Raw genomic sequence first — 22,705 nt, forward strand, 5'->3', positions numbered from 1 at the left:
AAACACTAAATTCCTGGCATAGCACTCTTTTCACCACATAACACTGTCTCTCAAACTCTGAAGTATGTATTACATATTTTCAGACTAACTTTAAGTAGAGACAGGGATGATAATAACTCTATTATAAAATGCAAATATGCTAAGACATATGTGGAGTTAAAAAAAGTCTTGCCCTAGATAAATGCAAGCAGAAAAAATAAAAAATTGCTAGCTGATTGTGAGATATGGATAGGATCAAAGAAGTTGCTGACAATTCCTCAGCTTTTAAATCAAATCACACCATGACCAGTTAAAAGACATAACATAGGTGTTTACTCCCAGGACCTAGCAGGGGAAAAAAAGAATCCATAGAGAGCTTCTGTAGGTGGTGCAGCTGGAGGAACTGAGAGGTGAATCGGGTGACACGCTGCTTCTCCTCCTTGGAGGGCATCACGTGGATATGGGAGAGCACGAGTCTCCGCACATTACTCATCTGGCCCAGGTAAGGAGCAAACATTCCCAGGGTGGACAGCTTCCAAGTGCAGTTCACTTCCACCTCCAGGATACTGTCCAGCTGCACCATATTCAGGAACTTCTTAATATTTTGGATGGCCATTGTAAAAATCTTCAGCTTCTTACAGCACAGGTGGAGTGAACTTCTCTGTGTGGCCCACCTAAGGAGGTAGGTGAGGCATTCATCCTGGGTCCTGTCCCTGAGGCAGAGGTCTATGGACACAACCAATGGAGCCAAGGGCTGCCTCATCCTTACACCGTCCTTGGCCACTGGTCCCATCAGTGGGTACACATGGGCCCTGGCTCCAGACCACACTCTCCAGAAGTTCTGACCAGTATTCCGTAAATCCAGCACCTGCGGTTTCCACCTTCTGGGGTGAACCTTCTGGGCAAGCAAGGCGTCAAGCCCACTGAGCGCTGCTTGTAAGATTGCCTGGTGAGGTGTCCGCATCAAACCCCCCAGAGGGAGGTGGGCAAAGGACCAGGCACACACCATCACCTTCAGGGTCTTGTTGTATCTCCCAGCAAAGGCCACCATGAACAGTGGCGGGAAGAGCTCTGAGGGCAGATACTCCTAAGCAGTAATGGCCAAGGCCTCGTCCTTTAGCAGGCTCTTTCCTGCCAGTTCCAGGAGTCTGGGTGGGGCCTGGATGCTCATCCTGAATCTGCTCTGAAAGGAATCCAGCTCTGACGCAGATGGCCAGGTCCTTAGGCCTCAGACCTGGTGGAGAACCCAGGTGGGTGGCTCCGGGGATGGAGGGCTCTGCCTGAATTTTTTTTCTTTTAAGTGGGCTCCATGCTCAGTATGGAGTCCAATGTGGGGCCCAAACTCAACAACTCTGAGATCAAGACCTGAGCTGAAATCAAGAGTCAGATACCTAACTGACTGAGCCACCCAGGTGCCCCTAAAGTTTGAAACTTTTAATGTTTCATTAATAGATGGACAAGAATGATTTATAAAGATACATATAGAGCCCCACATCAGGCTCCCTGCTTGGCGGGAAGCCTGCTTCCCCCTCTCCCACTCCCCCTGCTTGTGTTCCCTCTCTCGCTGTCTCTCTCTCTCTCTCTCTCTTAAATAAATAAATAAAATCTTTAAAAAAAAAAAAAGATACATATACAGCACCACCACCACCATCACCACCACCACCATATGTATGCAAGGGTTTTTAGGGTTTTAAAAATATCCATAGGTGTACATGGGCATCATATAAAAATAGTCTGGATAAACCCTAAAATTGAAAAAGATTGAATGAGCTGTCAGTACAGGGCAACTGTGGATCAAGCTCTGGGCCCATGACTTTATTCCTAAATCTGACTCTGACTCATTGGATCATTTTGAGGACCTAACATTCCCAGAGGTCTCCGCAGGCAAAATGAAAGCACTCAGTGGTTGCTGACATGGAGCCTTCATGTGGAAAACTGAATGAGGAAGTCTGGCATGGGGAGTGGGAAGGGTAAGACAGATACCAGGAGAAAAGACACTGAAAGAAAGCAAAACTAGTTCCTCAGCACAACACCTTCAAACAGCCCACTTCTCAGTCTTTACCTAACTTTTATTTTTTGGTGCTACAACAGTTACCTGGGGTCTATGAAGAAATAGCACAAAAATGAAAAGCAATACACTAAAGGGACACCCGAGTGGCTCAGTAGGTTGAGCATCTGACTCTTGATTTTGGCTCAGGTCATGGACTCAGGGTTCTGAGATAGAGCCCCATGATGGGCTCCGACTTGAGCATGGACCCTGCTTAAGATTCTCTCTCCCTCACCCTCTGCTCCTCCCCCTACCCCCCAACCCCACCACTGGCACACTCACTCTCTCTCTCAAAAAATAATAATAATAATAATAATAATAATACACTAAGGATGGCAGATTAAAAAGAGGAAAAGCCCTTTTAATATTACTTGAAGAGATTCTTGTGATTCAATATGGTGTAATATAACAGAAGAATTTATTGAAAATAAGTGATTTATACTCTGTAATCAAACTATGTAAAGCTCACCTAAAAGTTTAAAATAATCACCTTACACACACACCCCACTCATTCAACTTACACATAACTAACCATACAACTGAAAATTTACAACACTTCTTAATTTGTATATTAATGTAAATCAGAGTGGGGGATATGATTAAGGGAGATTTCTTGCCTGGTTCTAGTTAGAATCTTTTCTCTTTTCTTATTTCCAAATTGTTGAAAAGCAGCCTCTTTCTAATGCTTTTGGAAGGAAAAATGAACATACCATTTCCCAATGTAAACCCTCCAATCATTTTGTTATGAAAATGTATCCCACACCATCATCAAATGTAAACATCCCACACTCCCTGGGATATGTCCGCAAAAGTCTGCATCAAAGGCAAAGGGTTCATATTAACATGGCACAAACAGGCATTCCACATTGGAGAGTACATACAAGTATTTAGAATATTATAAAATATTTTATCTGTTGCAGTTTAGATGTTATTAATAAAACTTACAATAATAAAATTAGAAAGAAATTTGGAAAGCAAAACAATGCTTGAAAACTAGAATAGATGGTAGTTTTCTTAAATTGGATTTTTTTTAAGTATAAAATATGTATCATTTAAAAATATGTGTAGTTTCGAAAATGTAAAACAGAACATCAAAACCAGGAAAGACAAAAGAGAAACTTTAGATCATTTTAAGGAAGAGGAAACTACCAGAACTAAGTGACAGAAAGTGAAGGAACTCCTCAAGCCGTGCTTCTCTAGGAGGCTTTTTAAACCTGTAATAACAGAACGAATGCGGGGAGGAGTGGATCACTTGTTCAAGGCCATGCTATCCCATCTCACTTAATTTGACTTTGTGCTCTTCATCAATCTCAAACCCCAAGTGGATGGATTCCCTCTCTGACTCCTCTCTTGTTGCTCTCCTTTGCACTCTCCACAGCTAGGTTGTGTCTAGCTTTTCTTTTTGCGGATTGCAAAAAAAAATGTGCCAAATGAAATGGACTGCTCCCATCTTGGTGTCATTTTATAAAATTCTCAGGTTCCACGATTTTCCTCCCAACATCCCTTGAAGAAAGAGAAATCCTTAGAATAACAAGTGATCACTCCTTCGCCAGGAGTAGGGATGGGAAGAAATAATAACCCAAGGGAGAAAAAGTGATAAAAAACAACTGCTTATAGTGGTGTTTGGAGAAAATTATGTAAATATTTATGCAAAGACAGCTTTGCAGAACACATCGAGATGCATCAGAACCGCTCGTGCCAGTGCGTACAGGCAGCCTCACAGTTGGATCAACAGCCTGAAAAGCAGATGTGCCAATTTCCTGTATTTGATTATGATGATTCCTAATTATGCCAAAGCTGTGGCAATGTCCTTCCCTAGAATGACTCTTAATTTTGTTTTGCTAAGCCACACACACAACCTGTTTTGGACGTGAAATTCATTGTCACGTTAAGTCTATGAAATACTCATTCACTTGCCTAATAGTTCTGAGGACAATGGCTCACATGGATGCTGTTTTCTTTTTTAATTTGGCATTTGCGAGCATGCAGGGGAAAAAGAAAGAAAATATGCAGAGTGATAGAGCCATGCTATTTAACATCAGTGAGGCCCCGGCTTTTCCACCATGGTACAAATGAAAAGAATACCATTATATGGTTGTTCTTAAAAGGGCAGTTTTCTTGCTTTCCTTGTGTTTACACTTACAATGTCATTATCAACAAAAAAAAACTCAGCACCATTTAGATTAGGCATGGACTATAAGCCATAGCAAACTGAGAATACCTCTATCAGATGTCAAAATTAACAAGTAGCTTGACCGTTGAAGGTGCTTTGACCCAACTGTATGGTAGTTGGAGGGAGAAAAGTAAATTATGACTGATTCAGTAGTCACAGAACCCTCCATATGAACCTTTAACTTCTCTGACACACACATTTGCTAACTGGACTTTAATAGTTAAATTCTTTTGCACTTCAGAGCCCACAACTGATATTCATTATCTGCTTTATAATTTAAAATGTGCTTTTCACTTATAATCCTTTATTTGTACTGTACAACAATCCTATGACATCAGTATTGTTATTACCCTTATTTATAGATGTAGAAATAAGTACAGAGAAGTGAAATTACATGTTCAAAGAAAGCGACAGAATCTGGACTTAAACTTCAATTTATACACAGATCAATAACTCTTTATTAAGCATCTATTTATTAACTAGGCTCGATCCTTATGAAAAATAGTGACAGAGGCAGAGCTGGGTCTGGCCCCTTCCCATCTCCAACTTTTAACAAATTGTTTTGTTTTGTTTTTAAAGATTTTGTTTATTTATTTGACAGAGAGAGAGAGTTCAAGAGAGCACAAGCCGGGGAAGCTGGAGAGGGAGAGGGAGAAGCAGACTCCCCGCTGAGCAAGGAAACCTATGCAGCTAGATCCCGGAATCCCAGGATCCCAAGATTCTGAGATCATGACCTGAGCCAAAGGCAGACACTTAACTGACCGAGCCACCCAGGTGCCCCAACTTTTAACAAATTGTAAATATGTTTCTCTCCCTCCAGGAATCTAGTGACTTCCTGCTTCTCTCTGTATGAAAAACCAACATCAGCTCCTCCACTTCAGGCTTTGAATTCTTTCTAATTTCGTCTCCATTCTCCCCAATTTTGCTCCTTTACAGATGTAATCCAGATTTACTCACTATGGAAAAACTTGAGGACTTGATTGTGATTTGCACTACAATGTAAGCTTGAGGAAGGGAGACCCTTTGTTTTCTTCATTCTTCGTCTCCAGCAGAACCTTGAGTGGTGCCTGGAACACTGTAGGCCTCAGTAAATATCTGTTAAATATATATAGTTGTAGTTCATACTTAAACTCATTAAAAAAAAAAACTGTCTTAATCTGGGTTTCCTAAAATAGAACATTAGACAGGACTCAGACTGAAGTAGTTCATATGGAAAATAACGTCTGGAAGTAGGTGTGAGGGAGGAGGGGGTGAATTAGGGGAGGAGCAAACCCAATATAAATCTTTATAATCAAGTTCACTTTTTAGTTGACAGGAGCTCAACTCCCCGCACTCCCAGAACCTCTTGCCTGTGTACAGAACACTCACAGAACTGTCCACTCAAGAAACAGAGGTCTGGAGCATTTATCTGTGGACTCTTTTGATAGACAGCCACCCTGAGAGTGTTAATATGCCCACACTTCCAAGGAGCATGGTAGGCTCTTCCCATAGCTTTGGAGAAGTCCCTGAAGAAGAAAGTAGAAATACACAGTATAGTAAATGCTATCAACATGAGATGCGTCTGAGCCTACAAACAGTCCAGCCAAAATGAGTCTAGCCAAACAAACTAAACATGGTAGCAACAGCTAATATTAGATGTGACAAAGAGGATGTATAACAAAGAACCAAAGTACCAGCTCTACCAACACAAAGGAAAATCAAGAGATACTAGTGTTATTTATTATTCTAGCTAGGAAAATTAAAAGAATTTCTGGAATTCTGAAAGTACTAGAATTCTAGAATACTACTTTGTAGGCATGCAATCAAGTATGGCTTCTTATAAAGGACAGAGAATGTGTGACATTTTGATACTACAGGAACAAGTAAGCAAGTGTTTGTCAAGCTGAATCTATAGACTTAACTCCTCAAAATCTGATGACAAGTTTTTTAGAGATTTGCAGGTTTGAAGAATATATGCAGGGGCACCTGGATGGATCAGTCATTAAGCGTCTGCCTTCGGCTCAGGTCATGATTCCAGGGTCCCAGGATCGAGCCCCGCATCGGGCTCCCTACTCCACAGGAAGCCTGCTTCTCCCTCTCCCACTCCCCCTGCTTGTGTTCCCTCTCTCGCTGTGTCTCTCTCTCTGTCAAATAAATAAATAAAATCTTTAAAAAAAAAAAAGAATATATGCATACTATAGTATATAGCATATAATGCAGTATAATATACAACATATATATATACATGTAATATATATACTATTATAGTGTGTGTGTATATATATACATCATATATTTATGCCCATACTTTTGTTTTAATTATAGAATCATTGTAATAAAATAATTTAGTTTATCTCTCAGGGTCCATAAGAACCCTTTTAGAAGGAATTCTCACCTTACTTAAATCTGAAAAAATGTTGAATCAGGATATAATATGCACTCAGGACAAAATGGCCTTATCAGATATTAAGAAAACCATGGAGGCTTAAACTACATTTGTATTGTACAAACAACTATTATATTCATAACTATTACATATAAAATTTTTAAATGCTACAGAAATAATTAGGTGAGAGAGGCAAAGTACCTGCTATAAGGAATTCATCCTACACCTAGCTGGGAAAATAAATCACTTGTTGTCATCCTTAGCACTAAGGCCAATGCATTTTGCTTGCCAAATAAAAGGTGAGGGAATAATCCATAGGAGGCCAACAATGCTATGAGATTGATTGTACAAAGTGACTTCCTAAACATGATGAAATTTGGAGTAGGCCTTCTAGGTGCAGAAGATGAAGATCTGGAAGAAGAAGAGAGTTTCCAGGCAGGAGAATGCTGGCACAGAAATAAGAAAGTGGGTGAGTATGTCCCTAGGGCACAAGATAAATTATTTTCACAAAATGAAAGTACATTTTGAGGAATAATGGAAGATAAGATTGGAAAGGTCAGTAAAGAACATATTTAAGAGAACTATGAATACCAACCCTGTAATTTGAAGTTGTAAACTCTGGACAATGGATAGCCATTAAAGATTTGGGACAGGTAGGGTGAGAGCTAAGGCACTGCTTTCAGAATACAAGAAAAATGTCAGTGATAGCGGAAGGGAAAATGGGTCTTTTTGAATCAAGCTTCAAATTATCTTAATCTCTAACTGAAATAAAGGCATTGAAGAGTGTCCCTATATCCAAGAAGCTAATGTAAAATCTCTCTGTAGAAAGACAGTATCTCTTAGACCTGAAGTTATCTTTACAATGTTCCATATGCAATGTCAGACCTGCAATCCAAATTCAAGAGAAATAAGAGGAGGGGCTCCTGGGTGGTTCAGTCAGTGAAGCCTCGGATTCTTGATTTCAGCTCAGGTCATGATCTTGGAGTCGTGAGATCAGCCCCACCTCGGGCTCCATGCTGAGTGTGGAGTCCACTTGGGATTCTCTCTCTTCCTCTCCCTCTGCCCCTCCCAAAACTTCTTGCCTATATACAGAACACTCACAGAACTGTCCACTCAAGAAACAGGGGTCTGGAGCATTTATCTGTGGACTCTTCTGATAGACAGCCACCCTGAGAGTGTTAATATGCCCACACTTCCAAGGAGTGTCTATAAATAAATAAATAAATGAATAAATAAATAAAATCTTAAAAAAATAAAGAGGAATAAGAGAAGACAAAACAACAATCTGATCAAAACCAAGAAGAACATGAGAAAATAAAAAGAGAGCCACAGGGATGTCAACAGTAGCTTTAAAATAACTATGCTTGATATGTTAAAGGAAATAAAATAATTTTGACATAGAACCAAATAAAGCACATTTTAGAAAGGAAAAATGCAATAACCAAAATCAGGAACTTTATGTAAGGGTTTATAAGCAGATTATAGAAGGTAAAGTGATCATTAATGAACTTGAAGGTGAGTCAGAGGAAAAGATTCAAAGAAAGACGAAAAGTATGAAAAATAGAGAAAATATGTTAAAAGCATAAAAGACTCAATGAAGAGGGGCACCTGGGTGGCTCAGTCAGTTAAGTGATGGACTCTTGATTTCAGCTCAGGTCATGACGGGGAGTCGGCTTGAAATTCTCTCTCTCCCTCTCCCTCTGCCCCTCCCCCTGCTCTCTGTCTCACTCTCTCTCTCTCAAAAAAAAAAAAAAAAATCATTGAAGAAAAATCTAACACAGGTATAACTAGAGAACCAAGAAGGCAAGGAAAAAGAAATTTGGGAAGGATGAATAGAAATGATGGAAGCCAGAGACCATGGAATAGTTTAAAGAAAATAACTGCAACTTGGAATTTACCACTGAGAGAAAACAACATCCAAAACTAAGGAGAAATATTTTAATTATTTCAAATCCACACTGAAGAAAATTCTAAAAAGTATTGAAGCTGTGAGAGATATGGTCTTAGAATTTCAGAGACTCAAGAAAAAATTAAAAGCAAAAACAAAAAGGAATTAGGTGGGTAATTCTAAATAAATACTGGCTATTTAAACAAAAACAATAATGTTTTGTGAACTTTAATATTTACTAAGAATCAAAATAGATGGCAACAATAGCATAAAAACCATGAGGGAGGATAAATGGAGTTAAAGTATGCTAAGACTCTTGTATCATCCAGAAAAAAAAAAGAGTACTAATTCAGGTTACTTTGATAATTTAAGGATGCATGCTTTAATCTCTAGTGTAACCATTAAAAGAATGTCTGACTACTGAGATAACAGAGAGAGAAATTAGAAAAATAGGAAAAATATGGAATCAATCCAAAGAAGGGAAAAAAAGAGATAAAAAATAAATTAGTTGGGATGAATAAAAATTACATAGAAATTTAAATCCAGACATACCAGTAACTGCATTGAATGTAAATGGCTTAAATGTTCCCAAGAAAGACAGATTATCAAAGTGAAATTAAAAAAACAAAACTCAACCATTTCCTGCCCACAGAGAAACAAATATAAGGATACAGAAAGATTGAAAGTAAAAGGATAAAAGCAAAAGATATGTGCTGCAAATATTAACCAAAAGAAAGCTGGTATAGCCCTACAGACTTTATGGCAAAAAGCATTACTAGGGCTCAAGAGAACACTTCTTGGAGCACTGGGTGTTATACACAAACAATGAATCATGGAACACTACATCAAAAACTAATGATGTAATGTATGGTGATTAACATAACATAATAATAAAAATAATTTTAAAAAAAAAGAGAACACTTCATAAAAGGCTCAATTCACCAGGAAGATACAGTAATTCTAAACATGAAAACAAAAATACAGAGAACTGAGAAAAATAAATAGATCTATAACCATAGTAGGATATTATAACATCCTTCTCTCAGAAACTAATAGAATAAGCAGACAAAAGATTCAAAAAGATATAGATTTCATCAACATGATTAGCAAATATAAACTACTATCATGTAACAACAGACACTGAATTCAACAATTGGGTTTATTTTTTTATTTTTTATTTTTTATTTTTTTAAGATTTTATTTATTTATTTGAGAGAGAGAATGAGAGAGAGAGAGAGCACATGGGAGGAGGGAGGGTCAGAGGGAGAAGCAGACTCCCTGCTGAGCAGGGAGCCCGATGCGGGACTTGATCCTGGAACTCCAGGATCATGACCTGAGCCAAAGGCAGTCGCCTAACCAACTGAGCCACCCAAGCGCCCTGCGTTTTTTTTTAAGATTTTATTTATTTATTCATGAGAGACAGAGAAAGAGAGAGAGAGAGGCAGAGGCAGAGGGAGAAGCAGACTGCTCGCCAAGCAGAGAGCCCAATGCAGGACTTGATCCCAGGACCCTGGGATCATGACCTGAGCCCAAGGCAGAAGCTTAACCGACTGAGCCACACAGTCTCCCTACATTCAGCAATCGTAAAACACATATTCTTTTCAGATGCCCACAGAACACTGACAAAAAGTGACCATATGCTGGGCCATAAACTGAAATTGGGTACAAAATATATACAAAGTATGACCACAATGTAAAGAAACTGAAACCAATAAAAAAAATCACATGTTTGAAAAATAATAAATACATTTATAAACAATTGAAAGCCAAAGGAGAAATCACAGTCTTGAAGTCCAGAAAATATTTTAAGTGAGTAACAGTAAAAATACTACTTATCAAAATTCATGGAATGCCGCTAAGTCTGAGATTACGACCTTAAATGAACATACAAAACAAAGCAAGGCTGAAATTCAATTATCTAAGCATCCTTTGCCCATTTCCATGAAGGAAAAGAACAGCCTAAAGAAAATAGTCGGGGGGAAAAAAGAAGAAAACACACAAGAAAAAAATTAATACAATAAAAACAAATATACACTAAAGAGGATCAGTCAAGTCAAAAGTTGGTTCCTTAAAAATAAGACACAAATTCATCAAACAGCAGAAGTTAGAAAATGGGGATAAATGCTTTATCTTTAAATGACCTATAATGCTGACAAAAACAAAGACCTCTATCTTCACATTTTTAAACCTGCCATTTTGTGCCTCTGGTTTCTGGTCTAACCTCCTTCAGTCTCTCCCCACCATATTATTGCCAGTATGATAATGCAAATGTGTGTTGAGTAAACAAGGGAATGTTGCTGACACTAGGAAGCACTTTTCCTGAGGGTATTCCTAATTGGGATCCTGAGTAGTCAACCACCCCACAAGCAAACCACTCCACAGGACTCAAGTTTCTTCAAGGACTCAAGAGAATTCTGCAATCCCTACCAGAGGGTATTGCTTTTTCAATAAAGTGGCCTTAGACTGAACCATGCAGTTTGAACTCAGACTCTGCTCCAACCCATCTGGTACAATACAGATTGCCTCTGGCCTCTGGTCCTCTGGGTCCTTGAGAGACCTAGATCCTTCCATTTTTCTCTCTAAAATCAGGAAGAGCTGACTGGAGTAGAAGCCACAGTGATACAATAACTACCTCCAGAGCAACCTGCTGTTTCCTGCTTGCTCAATCCAGCCTTTTTCTCTCTCTAGGCTTTGAAACTCTTGTGTTTACATAATCTCTTCCTCCAAAAAGTCCCTCTGTTATGTTATCCAGGGTCATACTGTCCACTCTCCAGCTGAGCATGCCTCCTGACTCAGCATCACAGTCCCCATTCGCTCATTTATAACTACATGTTCTCCCGACAGAGGGAAGGAAGAATGGTCATTAAGACTGCCAAAATATTACAAATTTAGGCCCCACTGTTAAAATTTTAACATAGCTATCCCCGTATGAACCTCCTAATCTCTGCTCAATCTTATAATTCTCAATAACAATTCTTGGGAGGGGTGCAGATTATTATTATATATATATTATATATATAATCATATATATATGATTATAAATCATTATTTATTAATGATTAAACTGTAAGTAAAATGTCAGAGACCCCAAAAGATGATCAATTTGGTGCCTTTGCATAGGGATAGACGTACCCACAAATTATCATTATGAGTTTTTTTTCCGTTCTGCTTAGTAAAGTGGTTGAAGAAAAAGGACTTCTGGGCTTGGGTTCAAATCCTAGTTCTGCCATTTATAAGCTATGCAATGTTGGGCAAGTTGCTTATCTTCTCCATGACTGTCGCTTCGTATATAAATAGGTAAAATAAGTGCATCTATCTATAATGTATTTTTGTGGATTTAATGAAGTAATATATACAAACTGCCTAACAGAATTCCCAAAACAGAAGAAACACACTAGAAATGTTATTATTAATTATAATTTTTATTGCAGATATAATTAACAGTGTTATATTAGTTTCAGATGTGCAATATAATAAACCAACAATTCTATACATTTCTCAGTGCTTGTCAAGATAAATGTGCTCTTAATCCCCTTTTCCTATTTCACCCCCACCCCCCCACCTCCCCTCTGGCAACCATGTTTGTTTTCTGTATTTAAGAGTCTGGTTTTATCTTTGTTTGTCTCTTTCTGTTGTTTTTTTTTTTTCTTTCAAGATTTTGTTTAAATTCAAGTTAGTTCACATATAGTATAGTGTTAGTTTCAGGGATAGAATTTAGTGATTCATCATATAACACTCAATTGCTCATTACATCAAGTGCCCGCCTTAGTGCCCATCACCCAATTACCCCAGCCTCCCATCTATTTTCCCTCCAGCAACCCTCAGTTTGTTCCCTGTATTTAAGTCTCTTGTGGTTTGCCTCCCTCCCTGTCTTTATCTCATTTCTTTTTCCTTTCCTTCCCCTATGTTTTGTTTCTTAAATTCCACATCTGAATGAGATCCTATGGTATCCATCCATGTTGTTGCAAATGGCAAGATTTTTATGGCTGAGTTATAGTCCACTGTGTGCGTGTGTGTGTGTGTGTGTGTACATGCACATACACATAATGCATCTTTTTTATCATTCATCTTCGATGGACACTTGGGTTGCTTCCATATCTTAGCTATTGTAGATAATATGGCAATAAACATAGGGGTGCATATATCTTTTCAAATTAGTGTTTTCATTTTCTTTGAGTAAATACCCAGTAAGTAGAATTACTGGATCATATAGTAATTCTATTTTTAAATTTTTGAGGAATCTCCATACTTCTTTCCACAGGGACTGCACTAATTTGCAATCCCATCAATAGTGCACAAGGATTCCTTTTTCTCCACATCCTCACTAAACTTATTACTTCTTGCGTTTTTTATTTTAGCCATTCTGGCAAGTGTAAAGTGATATCTCATTGTAGTTTTAATTTGCATTTCCCTGATGATTAGTGATGTTGAGCATCTTTTCATGTGTCTGTTGACCATCCGTAAGTCTTCTTTGGAAAAATGTCTGTTCAGGTCCTCTACCCATTTTTAATCAGATTATTTATTTTCTTGACATTGAGTTGTATCATTATTTTTATATTTAATATTATCTGTTCAATTGTTGCTATATCTCACCTTCCCCTTCTTCCCTTCTAGTCACTCAAACTCTCTTATCTTTTCTCAGAACTTCCCTATCAGAGAAAAAAGAGATTATTATCTTCCCACACCTTCACTAAAGAATTAATCATTTATTGATAATGGGAAGCAATATTAAAAAGTGTTCATGCCAGTGAGCTGTTACAGACTTAATGTTTGTGTCCCCCAACCAAATTCATGTTGAAATCTAATCTCCAAGGAGATGGTATTTAGAGGTGGAGCCTTTGGGAAATTATTAGGTCCTAAGGCTAGAGCCCTCATGAATGGGATTAGTGCCTTTATAAAAGAGACTCACTCCAGATAGCTCCCTTGCCCCTTCTACCATGTCCACACATGGAGAACAGGCTGTCTATGAACCAGGAAATGGGCTCTCATCAAACACTGAATCTGTTGGTGCCTTGACCTTGAACTTCCCAGCCTCTAGAACTGTGAGAACTAAATGTTTGTTGTTTTAGCCACCATATTATGGTATTCTGTTATAGCAGCCCAACGGAGTAAGACTTGGGCTCTAGAGCCAGGTGGCCTCAGTTTAGTGCTGGCTCTGTCACATCCTTACTACGTATTCTTGGACAAGATACGTTATTAACTTCCCAGATTTCTCATCTTAAAAATGCAGACAGTATCTATGTCTGCCTCATGAAGTTACTGAAGATAAAATAATTCATAGAAATTACCTGGTACGTAGGATGCTCTGTATGAATATTGCCTGGTTATAGTTTATTAGTTTATTTTTGTCTTAAAGATTTTATTTATTTATTTATTTATTTATTTATTTATTTAAGAGAGAGAGTGTGCATGAGAGCGGTGGGGAGGGGCAGAGTAGGAGGGAGAGAGAGAGAGAGAGACTCTCCACGCTGAGCATGGAGCCCATCATGGGGCTCAATCTCACAATTCTGAGATCATGATCTGAGCTGAAACCAAAAGTCAGATGCTCAACCAACTGAGCCACCAAGGCACCCCTATTCTTGTATTTTAAAATAGGGAAGAGAATTACTATTAAACTTTAGGCATGAACTAACCTCCCAGGTACTCTACCTATTGAAGATCTATAACAACTTTCCCAAAGGCCACCTATCTTTCAGCTAATAGTTTTCTTTCTCTCATAGGAGATTTTTCCTGGGTTGCTTCTCAGTGAGTCATTCCCCACTTCCAGTTTTGTTCACATTTTAAACCACTTTTTTTTCCCTCCTAATTCCCCCGGGAGAAACAAAATAGAAAAGAAAAAAAGACATTTGGGACCAGAACATTGAATACCAATGGAAATTCAATGCCTTAAATACCTTTGGGGGTGCCTGGGTGGCTCAGTCTTTAAGCATCTGCCTTCAGCTCAGGTCATGATCCCAGGGTCCTCGCATCAAGCCGGCATCAGGCTCCCAGCTCAGCAGGAAACCTGCTTCTCCCTCTCCCACTTCCCCTGCTTGTGTTCCCTCTCTCGCTGTCTCTCTCTCTGTGTCAAATAAATAAATAAAATATTAAAAAACAATACCTTTGGATGAAGCCTCAACCCAAAGGGTAAAATAATCTCCCACCACCTCACTTCTCTCAATGCCAGAACTCATGATCCTAATCTTTTCTCCTCTTTAAAAGTCTCTAGTTAAAACCTTGGGTACCAATGTTTATGTTTGTTTAGTGACACATTTTCTACATTTAGAACACTTTGGAAAATGTAACCTTAGAAGAAGTGAGGAAAAAGAGAGAAAGAGAAGGGGAGTATGAGAAGGAAGGGAGACTAGTAAAAATGAAGAAAGGAGGTGGTGAAGATATAGGGAAAGAGAAAGGAAGAAAAAGAAACAGAATTAGGAGAAATTAGTAAAAAAAAAAGGGGGGGATAAAAAAGTAGAGATTAGACTTGTGGGTTTTGTTCCATGCATAAGAAGCCAGTCCATTCTAACAAGCACAATGTTGAAGAGACTGAAAAATCAACAACTCTTCTTCAATCCATAAGAGAGGGGAGGACACGGGGAAAACCACTGCCCCCAAGATTGGAGAGACAGGCAGATGAACACAAGGAGTCGTGGCTTACCAGACGATAGACCCATAGGAAGAAACCAACAAGGGAGAAAGTGCTGGTGTAGGATACCAGAATTATCATTAAAAAATTGCTAGAGTCTCAGTGAGAACAAGTCTGAGAGTTAAAACTCCAGGAGGAACTCAGAGATAAGGGAGTCTCCAAAATATTGTGAGATTTACTTACAGGAACTTGGCCAGGTTCCGACAGTAAATATAAGAGAAAAATCCTCTTGTGCTTCTAGCAAGGGGAGGAGATAAGAAACCATTTCAAAATATGTCAAAGCACTCTTCTTTTGGAGGAAACTAATTTACCAGAGCCTAACCTGCTGGGGTGTTATCAGAGCCTAACTGGCTCTGGGAAAAGGGAAATACTCAACTCCAGCCAGCTCCAGCCTTTCACATGAAAAGGGGGTAATAACCAACTCCAACACACTCTAGACATTCTTTCCCAACTAAGGGGGAAGAAAAGACTGAGAAACACTTGTGGGGTTCATAGTCCAGAGACATAGGCACAGTAAAGACTGAGACCTAATCATAGACTATAAAACAGTTTCCCTCCCAGGGCACCTGGGTGGCTCAGTCCATTAAGTGTCTGACTCTTGGTTTTGGCTCAGGTCATGATCTCAGGGTCATGAGATCGAGCCCTACCTTGGGCTCCACACTCAGCGGGGAGTCCGCTTGAGATTCTCTTGCTCCCTCTCCTTCTGCCCCTCCCCACTCCGCATTTGCGCGCGCTCTCTCTCTAAAATAAATATCTTAAAAAAAAATAAAATAAAATTTCTAAAAAAAAAAAGTAACATTTCCCCTCCCTTAACACCTCACCACCATATTACTCAAAGCTTATTTATAGCAATAATACAACATGTCTGGTTATAAAAAAAAAAGACAAGGCATATCAAAAGGCAAAAAAGAAAACCAATTTTGTTTTTTCATGTTTTTTTAATTTAAATTCAGTTAATTAACATATAATGTATTATTGGTTTCAGAGGTAGAGATGAGTGATTCATCAGTCTTATATAATACCCAGTGCTCATTATATCACGTGCCTTCCTTCATGTCTAGCACCCAGTTATCCCACCCCCCCCCAGCAACCCTCAATTTGTTTCCTATGATTAAGAGTCTCTTATGGAAAAAAAACAATTTGAAGCGACAGAGCAACCATCAGAACCAGACATGGCAAGAATGTTGGAATTATCAGACCAAGAATTTAAAACAACTATGATTAATATGTTAAGACCTATAATGGGTAAAGTAGACAGCATGTAAGAACAGGTGAGCAATGTAAGCAGAGAGATGAAATCCCAAGAAAGAACCAGAAAGAAATGCTAGAGATTAAATACATTGTAACAGAAATAAAGAATACCTTTGAGAAGCTTATTAGTACACTGGACAGAGCTAAGGAAAGAATCTCTGATCTAGAAGATATCAGTAGAATCCTTGAAAATTAAAAAAAAGCAAATAAAGACTGAAAAAAATAGAACAGAATATCCAAGACTGTGGGGCAGTTCGAAAAGGTGTAACATACACACAACAGGAACACCAGAAGGAGAAGACAAAGAAAGGAATAGAAGAAATATTGTAACAATAATTACTAAGTATTTTCCCAAATTAATATCAGACACCAAACCAGGTGTCTTAGAAGGAAGCTTAGAGAACATCAAGCAGGATAAATACCAGAAACACTATACCTAGGCATATCATTTTTAAACTACATAAAATCAAAGATAAAGAAAAACAAAAACAAAACAAAAAGATAAAGAAAAATATCTGAAAAATCCAGAGGACAAAAACATTTTATATACAGAGGAACAAAGATAAGAATTATATCTGACTTCCCCTCAGAAATCATGCAAGCAAGAAGAGAGTAGAATGAAATATTTGAAGTATTGATAAAGGAAAAAAACAACAACTTAGAATTCTGTTCCCTGTGAAATTATTCTTCAAAAGTGAAGGAGAAATTTTCTCAGACAAATAAAAATTGAGGGAATTTGTTGCCAGTAGATCTGCTTTGCAAGAAATGTTAAAGTTCTTAATATAGGTCAGAAATTCAGATCTTGGGGTGCCTGGGTGGCTCAGTCGTTAAGCGTCTGCCTTTAGTTCAGGTCATGATCCCACGGTCCTGGGATCGAGCCCTGCATCGGGCTCCCTGCTCCACTGGAAGCCTGCTTCTCCCTCTCCCACTCCCCCTGCTTGTGTTCCCTCTCTCACTGTGTCTCTCTCTGTCAGATAAATAAAATCTTAAAAAAAAAGAAAGAAACTCAGATCTACATAAAGAAAGAAAAAATATCAAAGAAGGAATAAATGAAAGTAAAATAGAAACTTATTTTTCTTATTCTTAATTGATCTAACAGATAACAGTTTGTTCAAAATGATAATACCAACAAAGTATTTGACTATGTATGCTTGTATGTATATCTAATTATATATCTTATGCTAATATATGCTTTTATATGAGTGAAATGAATGATAGGAATGACACAGGGAAGAATTAGGATTATTTTGTTATTATAAGGTGCTCACACTACCTGTGAAGTGGTATAGTATTACTTGAAAGTGGACTTAGATTAGCTATAAATGTAGGGCAACTACTAAAAACAGTAAAAAAAGAAGTATAACTGATATACTAAAAGAGGAAATAAAATGTAATCATATAAAATGCTCAATTAAAAATACAAAAGGCAAAAAAAAAAGAATAGAAGACAAAAATAGGAATACAGAAAAGGGTAATAAAAAGAAAACAGTAACAAATAAGTTAGATACTAGCCCAACTATATTAATAATCACTTTGAACATCAATGGTCTAAATGCACTAATTATAAGACAGAGATTGCCAGAATCGATCAAAAACCACAATCCAACTATATGCTGTCTACAAGAAAGCCACTTTAAATATAAAGGCACCTATAAAAGAAAGAAAAAGAATGAGAAAAATATGCCATACTAACACTAATCAAAAAAAGCAGGAGTGGCTATATTAAATTCAGACAGAACAGACTTCAAAGCAAGGAAGATTGTCAGGGATAAAGAATACTACAGGGATCAATTCTCCAAGAGGACATGCTAATACTTAACATGTATGCAGCTAACAATAGAGCATCAAACTAAATGAGGTAAAAAATAATAGAATTGCCAAGAGAAATAGATGAACCCACTGTCATAGTTGGAAAAAACTTCAACACCTCTCTAACAGAAATGGACAGATCCAGCAGGCAGAAAAATCAGCAAGGATATAGCTGAATTCAACAACACCATCAATCAATAGACATCTATTGACAACTTCATTCAGCAACAGCAGAATACACATTCTTCTCAAGTTCACATGAAACATTCACCAAGACAGAGCACAATCTGTGTGACAAAACCAAATTTAACAAATGTTAAAGAACACAAATCATACATCTCCTCTCAGGCTACAGTGGAATTGAACTAGAAATCATTAACAGAAAGATAACTGGATAATCCATAATACATGGAGATTAAACAGCATACTTCAATATAACACAAGGATCAAAAAAGAAATCTCAAGAGAAATTTTAAAAGATTTTGAACTAAAGGAAAATGAAACTAGGACTTACTAAAATCTGTGGGATGCAACAAAAGCAGTGCTTAAAGGGGAATGTATGGCATTAAATTAATCTATAGAAGAAGAAAAATATAGGGCGCTTGGGTGGCTCAGTCATTGAGCAGCTGCCTTCGGCTCAGGCCATGATCCCAGAGTCCTGAGATGGAGACCCACATTGGACTCCCTGCTCGGCGGGAAGCCTGCTTCTCCCCTCCCACTCCCCCCGCTTGTGTTCCTGCTCTCACTGTCTCTGTCTCTGTCAAATAAATAAATAAAATCTTTAAAAAAAAAAGAAGAAAAATATAAAATTAATAATCTAAGTTTTCACCTCTGAAATTAGAAAAAGAAGAGCAAATTAAATCCAAAGTAAGCAGAAGAAAAGAAATAATAAAAACGAGAGTGGAAACCAATGAAATTGTTAATAAGAAATTAATGGAGAAAATCAACAAAACCAAAAGCTGATTCTGTGAAAAGAATGGTGAGAGACAAAATTGATAAGCCTCAAGCCAAGCTAATAAATGAAAAAAAAAAAAAGGATGGACACAATTTATTAATATCAGAAATAAAAGAGGGGATATCTTTACAAATCCTATGGACATTAAAAGGATAATAAAAGAATACCATGAAAAGCTCTATATCCACAAATTTGATAACCTGAATGAAATAGACTAATTCCCTAAAGACACATTTCCCAAAACTCATACAAGAAGAAATAGACAATAAGAAAACCCATATTTATTAAAGAAATTGAATCAATAATTAATAACCTTTCAAAACAGAAAGGACCAGAACCAAATGGGCTCATTGGCAAATTCTACCAAATATTTAAAGAAGAAATTGTATCAATTTTCTGCAATCTCTTTCATAGGACAGAGGCATAGGGAATAGTTCCTAATACATTCTACAAGGCCATCATTACCCTAATATTAAAACTAGACAAAGACATAACAAGAAAAGATAATTACATACCAATATTTCTCATGAACAAAGATACAAACATCCTCAATAAAATATTAGCCAATTGAATATAACAATGTATAAAAAGAATTACATACCACAAACAAGTAAGATTTATCCCAGATATACAAATATAAACATTCTAAAATCTATGTAATACATCACATCAACAAGCTAAAAAATAAAAATCATATGAGTATCTATTTAGATGCAGAAAAAAACAGAAAATCTAGCACTGATTCATGATAAAAATTCTCAGTAAACTAGGAATAGAGAATTCCTCATCTATAAAATCCTAGAGCTAACATCCTACTTTAATGGTGAAAAATTCAAAACTTTCCCACTAAGATCAGGTACAAGGCAAAGATATCCTCTCTCACCACTCTTTTTCAACATCATACTAGAAGTTTTACCTAGTGCAATAAGACAAGAAAAAAGAAAGAAAAGGAATACAGGTTGGGAGAAAGACATAAAAATATCTTTGTTCACAAGTGACATGATTATCCATGCAGAAAATCTCAAAAAAGCAACAACAACAACAACAGCCTCTCCAAAAACTAATAAGTGATCATAACAAGTTTGCAGGATACAAGGTTAAAGCCAGTAACTTCCCTATATACCAGCAATAAACAAATGAAATTTGAAACTAAAAACACAATGCCATTTATACTGACACCTAAACATGAAATACTTAGGTGTAAATCTTTTAAAATATGTATAAAATCTATATGAAGAGAACTATAGAAATTTGATGAGTGAAATAAAAAAACTAAAATGGAGAGATAGTCCATGTTCATATTCAGGAAGACTCAAGGTTCAGTTCTTCCCAACCTAGTCTATAGATTCATTCAATACAATCCCAATCAAAATCCTAGCAAGTTATTTTGTGGGCATCAACAAGCAAATTCTAAAATTTATAAGGAGAGACATAAGACTCAGACTAGTCAACACAATACTGAAAAATAAGAACAAAGCTGGATGACTAATACTACCTGACTTCAGTTGGATCCAGTCAGAACTAAAATTTCTATTTGCTTTAACAGGGGCCTCAATCTAAAGAAGGCATGCCTGAAAGCGAAGCCAAACACAGCAGAGGGAGCAAAAAGTTAAAAAAAAAAAAAAAAAGACAAGCTTCTTAAACATTACTTGAGTCTTGGACTTTGCAGTTACATGAACTAATGTGCTGGGGGATTTCATTTTGTTTTGTTTTGGGTTTTATTTATTTATTTATTTATTTATTTATTTATTTTGCTTTTTGCTTAAGCTAGTTTGAGTTGGATTTTCTGTCATTAACAACAGAAAGAGTATTACCTGATATAGGCCTTTATTACTAGGTCCTAGAGATTCAATAATAAAATATTACTAGGTCCTAGAGATTCAATAATAAAAAAGACACCACTTCCGTCCTCAAAAAGTTGAGAGTCTAGATGAAAAGATAAGAAAGTATGTTAAGTGCTGAGACAGGAAAAGTTCAAGAAACCATTTGAGTACATATTAAGTTCTAGATAGCATCAGTTCTCGGCATCAGTAGAAAACTAGATTATCACTAAAATGTTCATTTGATATGAGGTGGTAAAAACTGGATAGAATGTGACCCTGTTAAAACTTTGTGGAAAGGCTGGTTGGAACTCTTGGGACAATAATGGCCCAGCCATTCACTGGGATTCAGAACCTAAGTTCCCCACTGATGGGAAGATAATAGTTAAAAAAAAAAAAAACACCAAAACAAACAAACAAAAACCTATTTACAAGGGCTAGGACTAATTTGGCAAAGTAGCCACAAAACAATGAGTTTTAGGGGTGCGTGGGTGATGCAGTCAAGCCCCGACTCTTGGTTTCAGCTCAGGTCACAATATCTGATCTCTGGGTTGTGAGATCAAGCCCCATGACAGGCTCTGCATTCAGCATTCAGTTTGCTTAGAGTTTCTCTCTCTTTCTCTCTCTGTCCCTCCCCACCATGCTCTCTCTCTCTTTCTCGCTCTAAAATAAAGTTAAAAAAAAAAAACAGTGAGTTTTAGGTAGGGAAACCTTAGGCCAGTTTTCTCATTAGATATCCACAGTGTTAGGGATATGGCAGGAGAAAAGAGAAAAAAGAAAAAAAGGGGGAAGTCATATCAGTTTTACATTCTAACCTTTATCAAGCTCAAATTCCCCCCTTTATGATAGCACTAAGAGGGGGGTAAGATTTACTATAAAGAAGTGTGGTATTGGTAAAAGAATAAACAAATAGATCAATGGAACAGAATAGAGAGTACAGAAATAGACCCTAATAAATAGAAAAAAGAGAAAAGGCAATACATGGAGCAAAGATACTCTCTTCAAGGGATACCTGGGTGGCTCAGTTGGTTAAGCGTCTGCCTTTGGCTCAGGTCATGATCTCAGGGTCCTGGGATCAAGCCCCACATCCAGCTCTCTACTCAGTGGGGAGTCTGCTTCTTCCTCTGTGCTCTCCCTCCCTCCCTCTCTCTCTCTCTCAAATAAATAAATAAAATCTCAAAAAAAAAAAAAAAAAAGACACTCTTCAATAAATGGTGCTGAGCTTTCCAGCAAGGATCTGGCAGACTAGCTCCCACAAAGAAGGGTGGAAAGAAGAAGAGCCATTCTGCCATCGAAGAGGTACTGACCAGAGAATACACCATCAACATTCACAAGCACATCCATGGAATGGGTTTCAAGAAGCATGCCCCTCGGGCACTCAAAGAGACCCAGAAATTTGCCATGCAGGAGATGGGAACTCCAGATGTGTGCAATTACACCATGTTCAACAAAGCTATCTGGGCCAAAGGAATAAGGAACATTCCATACCGTATCCATGTGCAGTTGTCCAGAAAACATAACGAGGATGAAGATTCACCAAACAAGCTCTAAACGTTTGCTACCTGTGTACTTGTCACCACTTTTAAAAATCTACAATTAATGTGGATGAGAACTAACCACTGACTGTCAAACAAAGGTATAAAACTATTTTAAAAATGGTGCTGAAACAATTGGACATCCACATGAAAAAAAATGAATCCAGACACAGAACTTATACACTTCACAAACATTAACTCAAAATGGATCAAAGACCTAATGTAACATCTAAAACTAGAAATATCCTAGAAGACAAC

General features: G+C 37.5%; 1 protein-coding gene and 1 pseudogene across 1 annotated transcript; one reads left to right on the forward strand and one right to left on the reverse strand.

Annotated features, from left to right (window-relative positions):
• Nucleotides 1–289: 289 nt before the first annotated feature.
• On the reverse strand, nt 290–1,150 carry LOC113925543 (annotated as a pseudogene).
• Nucleotides 1,151–6,930: 5,780 nt separating this feature from the next.
• LOC113925542 (60S ribosomal protein L31-like) lies at nt 6,931–22,463 on the forward strand. The gene is made up of 2 exons (XM_035726331.1): nt 6,931–7,033; nt 22,147–22,463. Exons 1-2 carry the CDS (start codon nt 6,931–6,933, stop codon nt 22,461–22,463), a joined length of 420 nt encoding a protein of 139 aa, XP_035582224.1.
• Nucleotides 22,464–22,705: the final 242 nt, after the last annotated feature.

This window comes from Zalophus californianus, chromosome 2, assembly GCF_009762305.2.
Source record: "Zalophus californianus isolate mZalCal1 chromosome 2, mZalCal1.pri.v2, whole genome shotgun sequence".
Lineage (NCBI taxonomy): Eukaryota > Metazoa > Chordata > Mammalia > Carnivora > Otariidae > Zalophus > Zalophus californianus.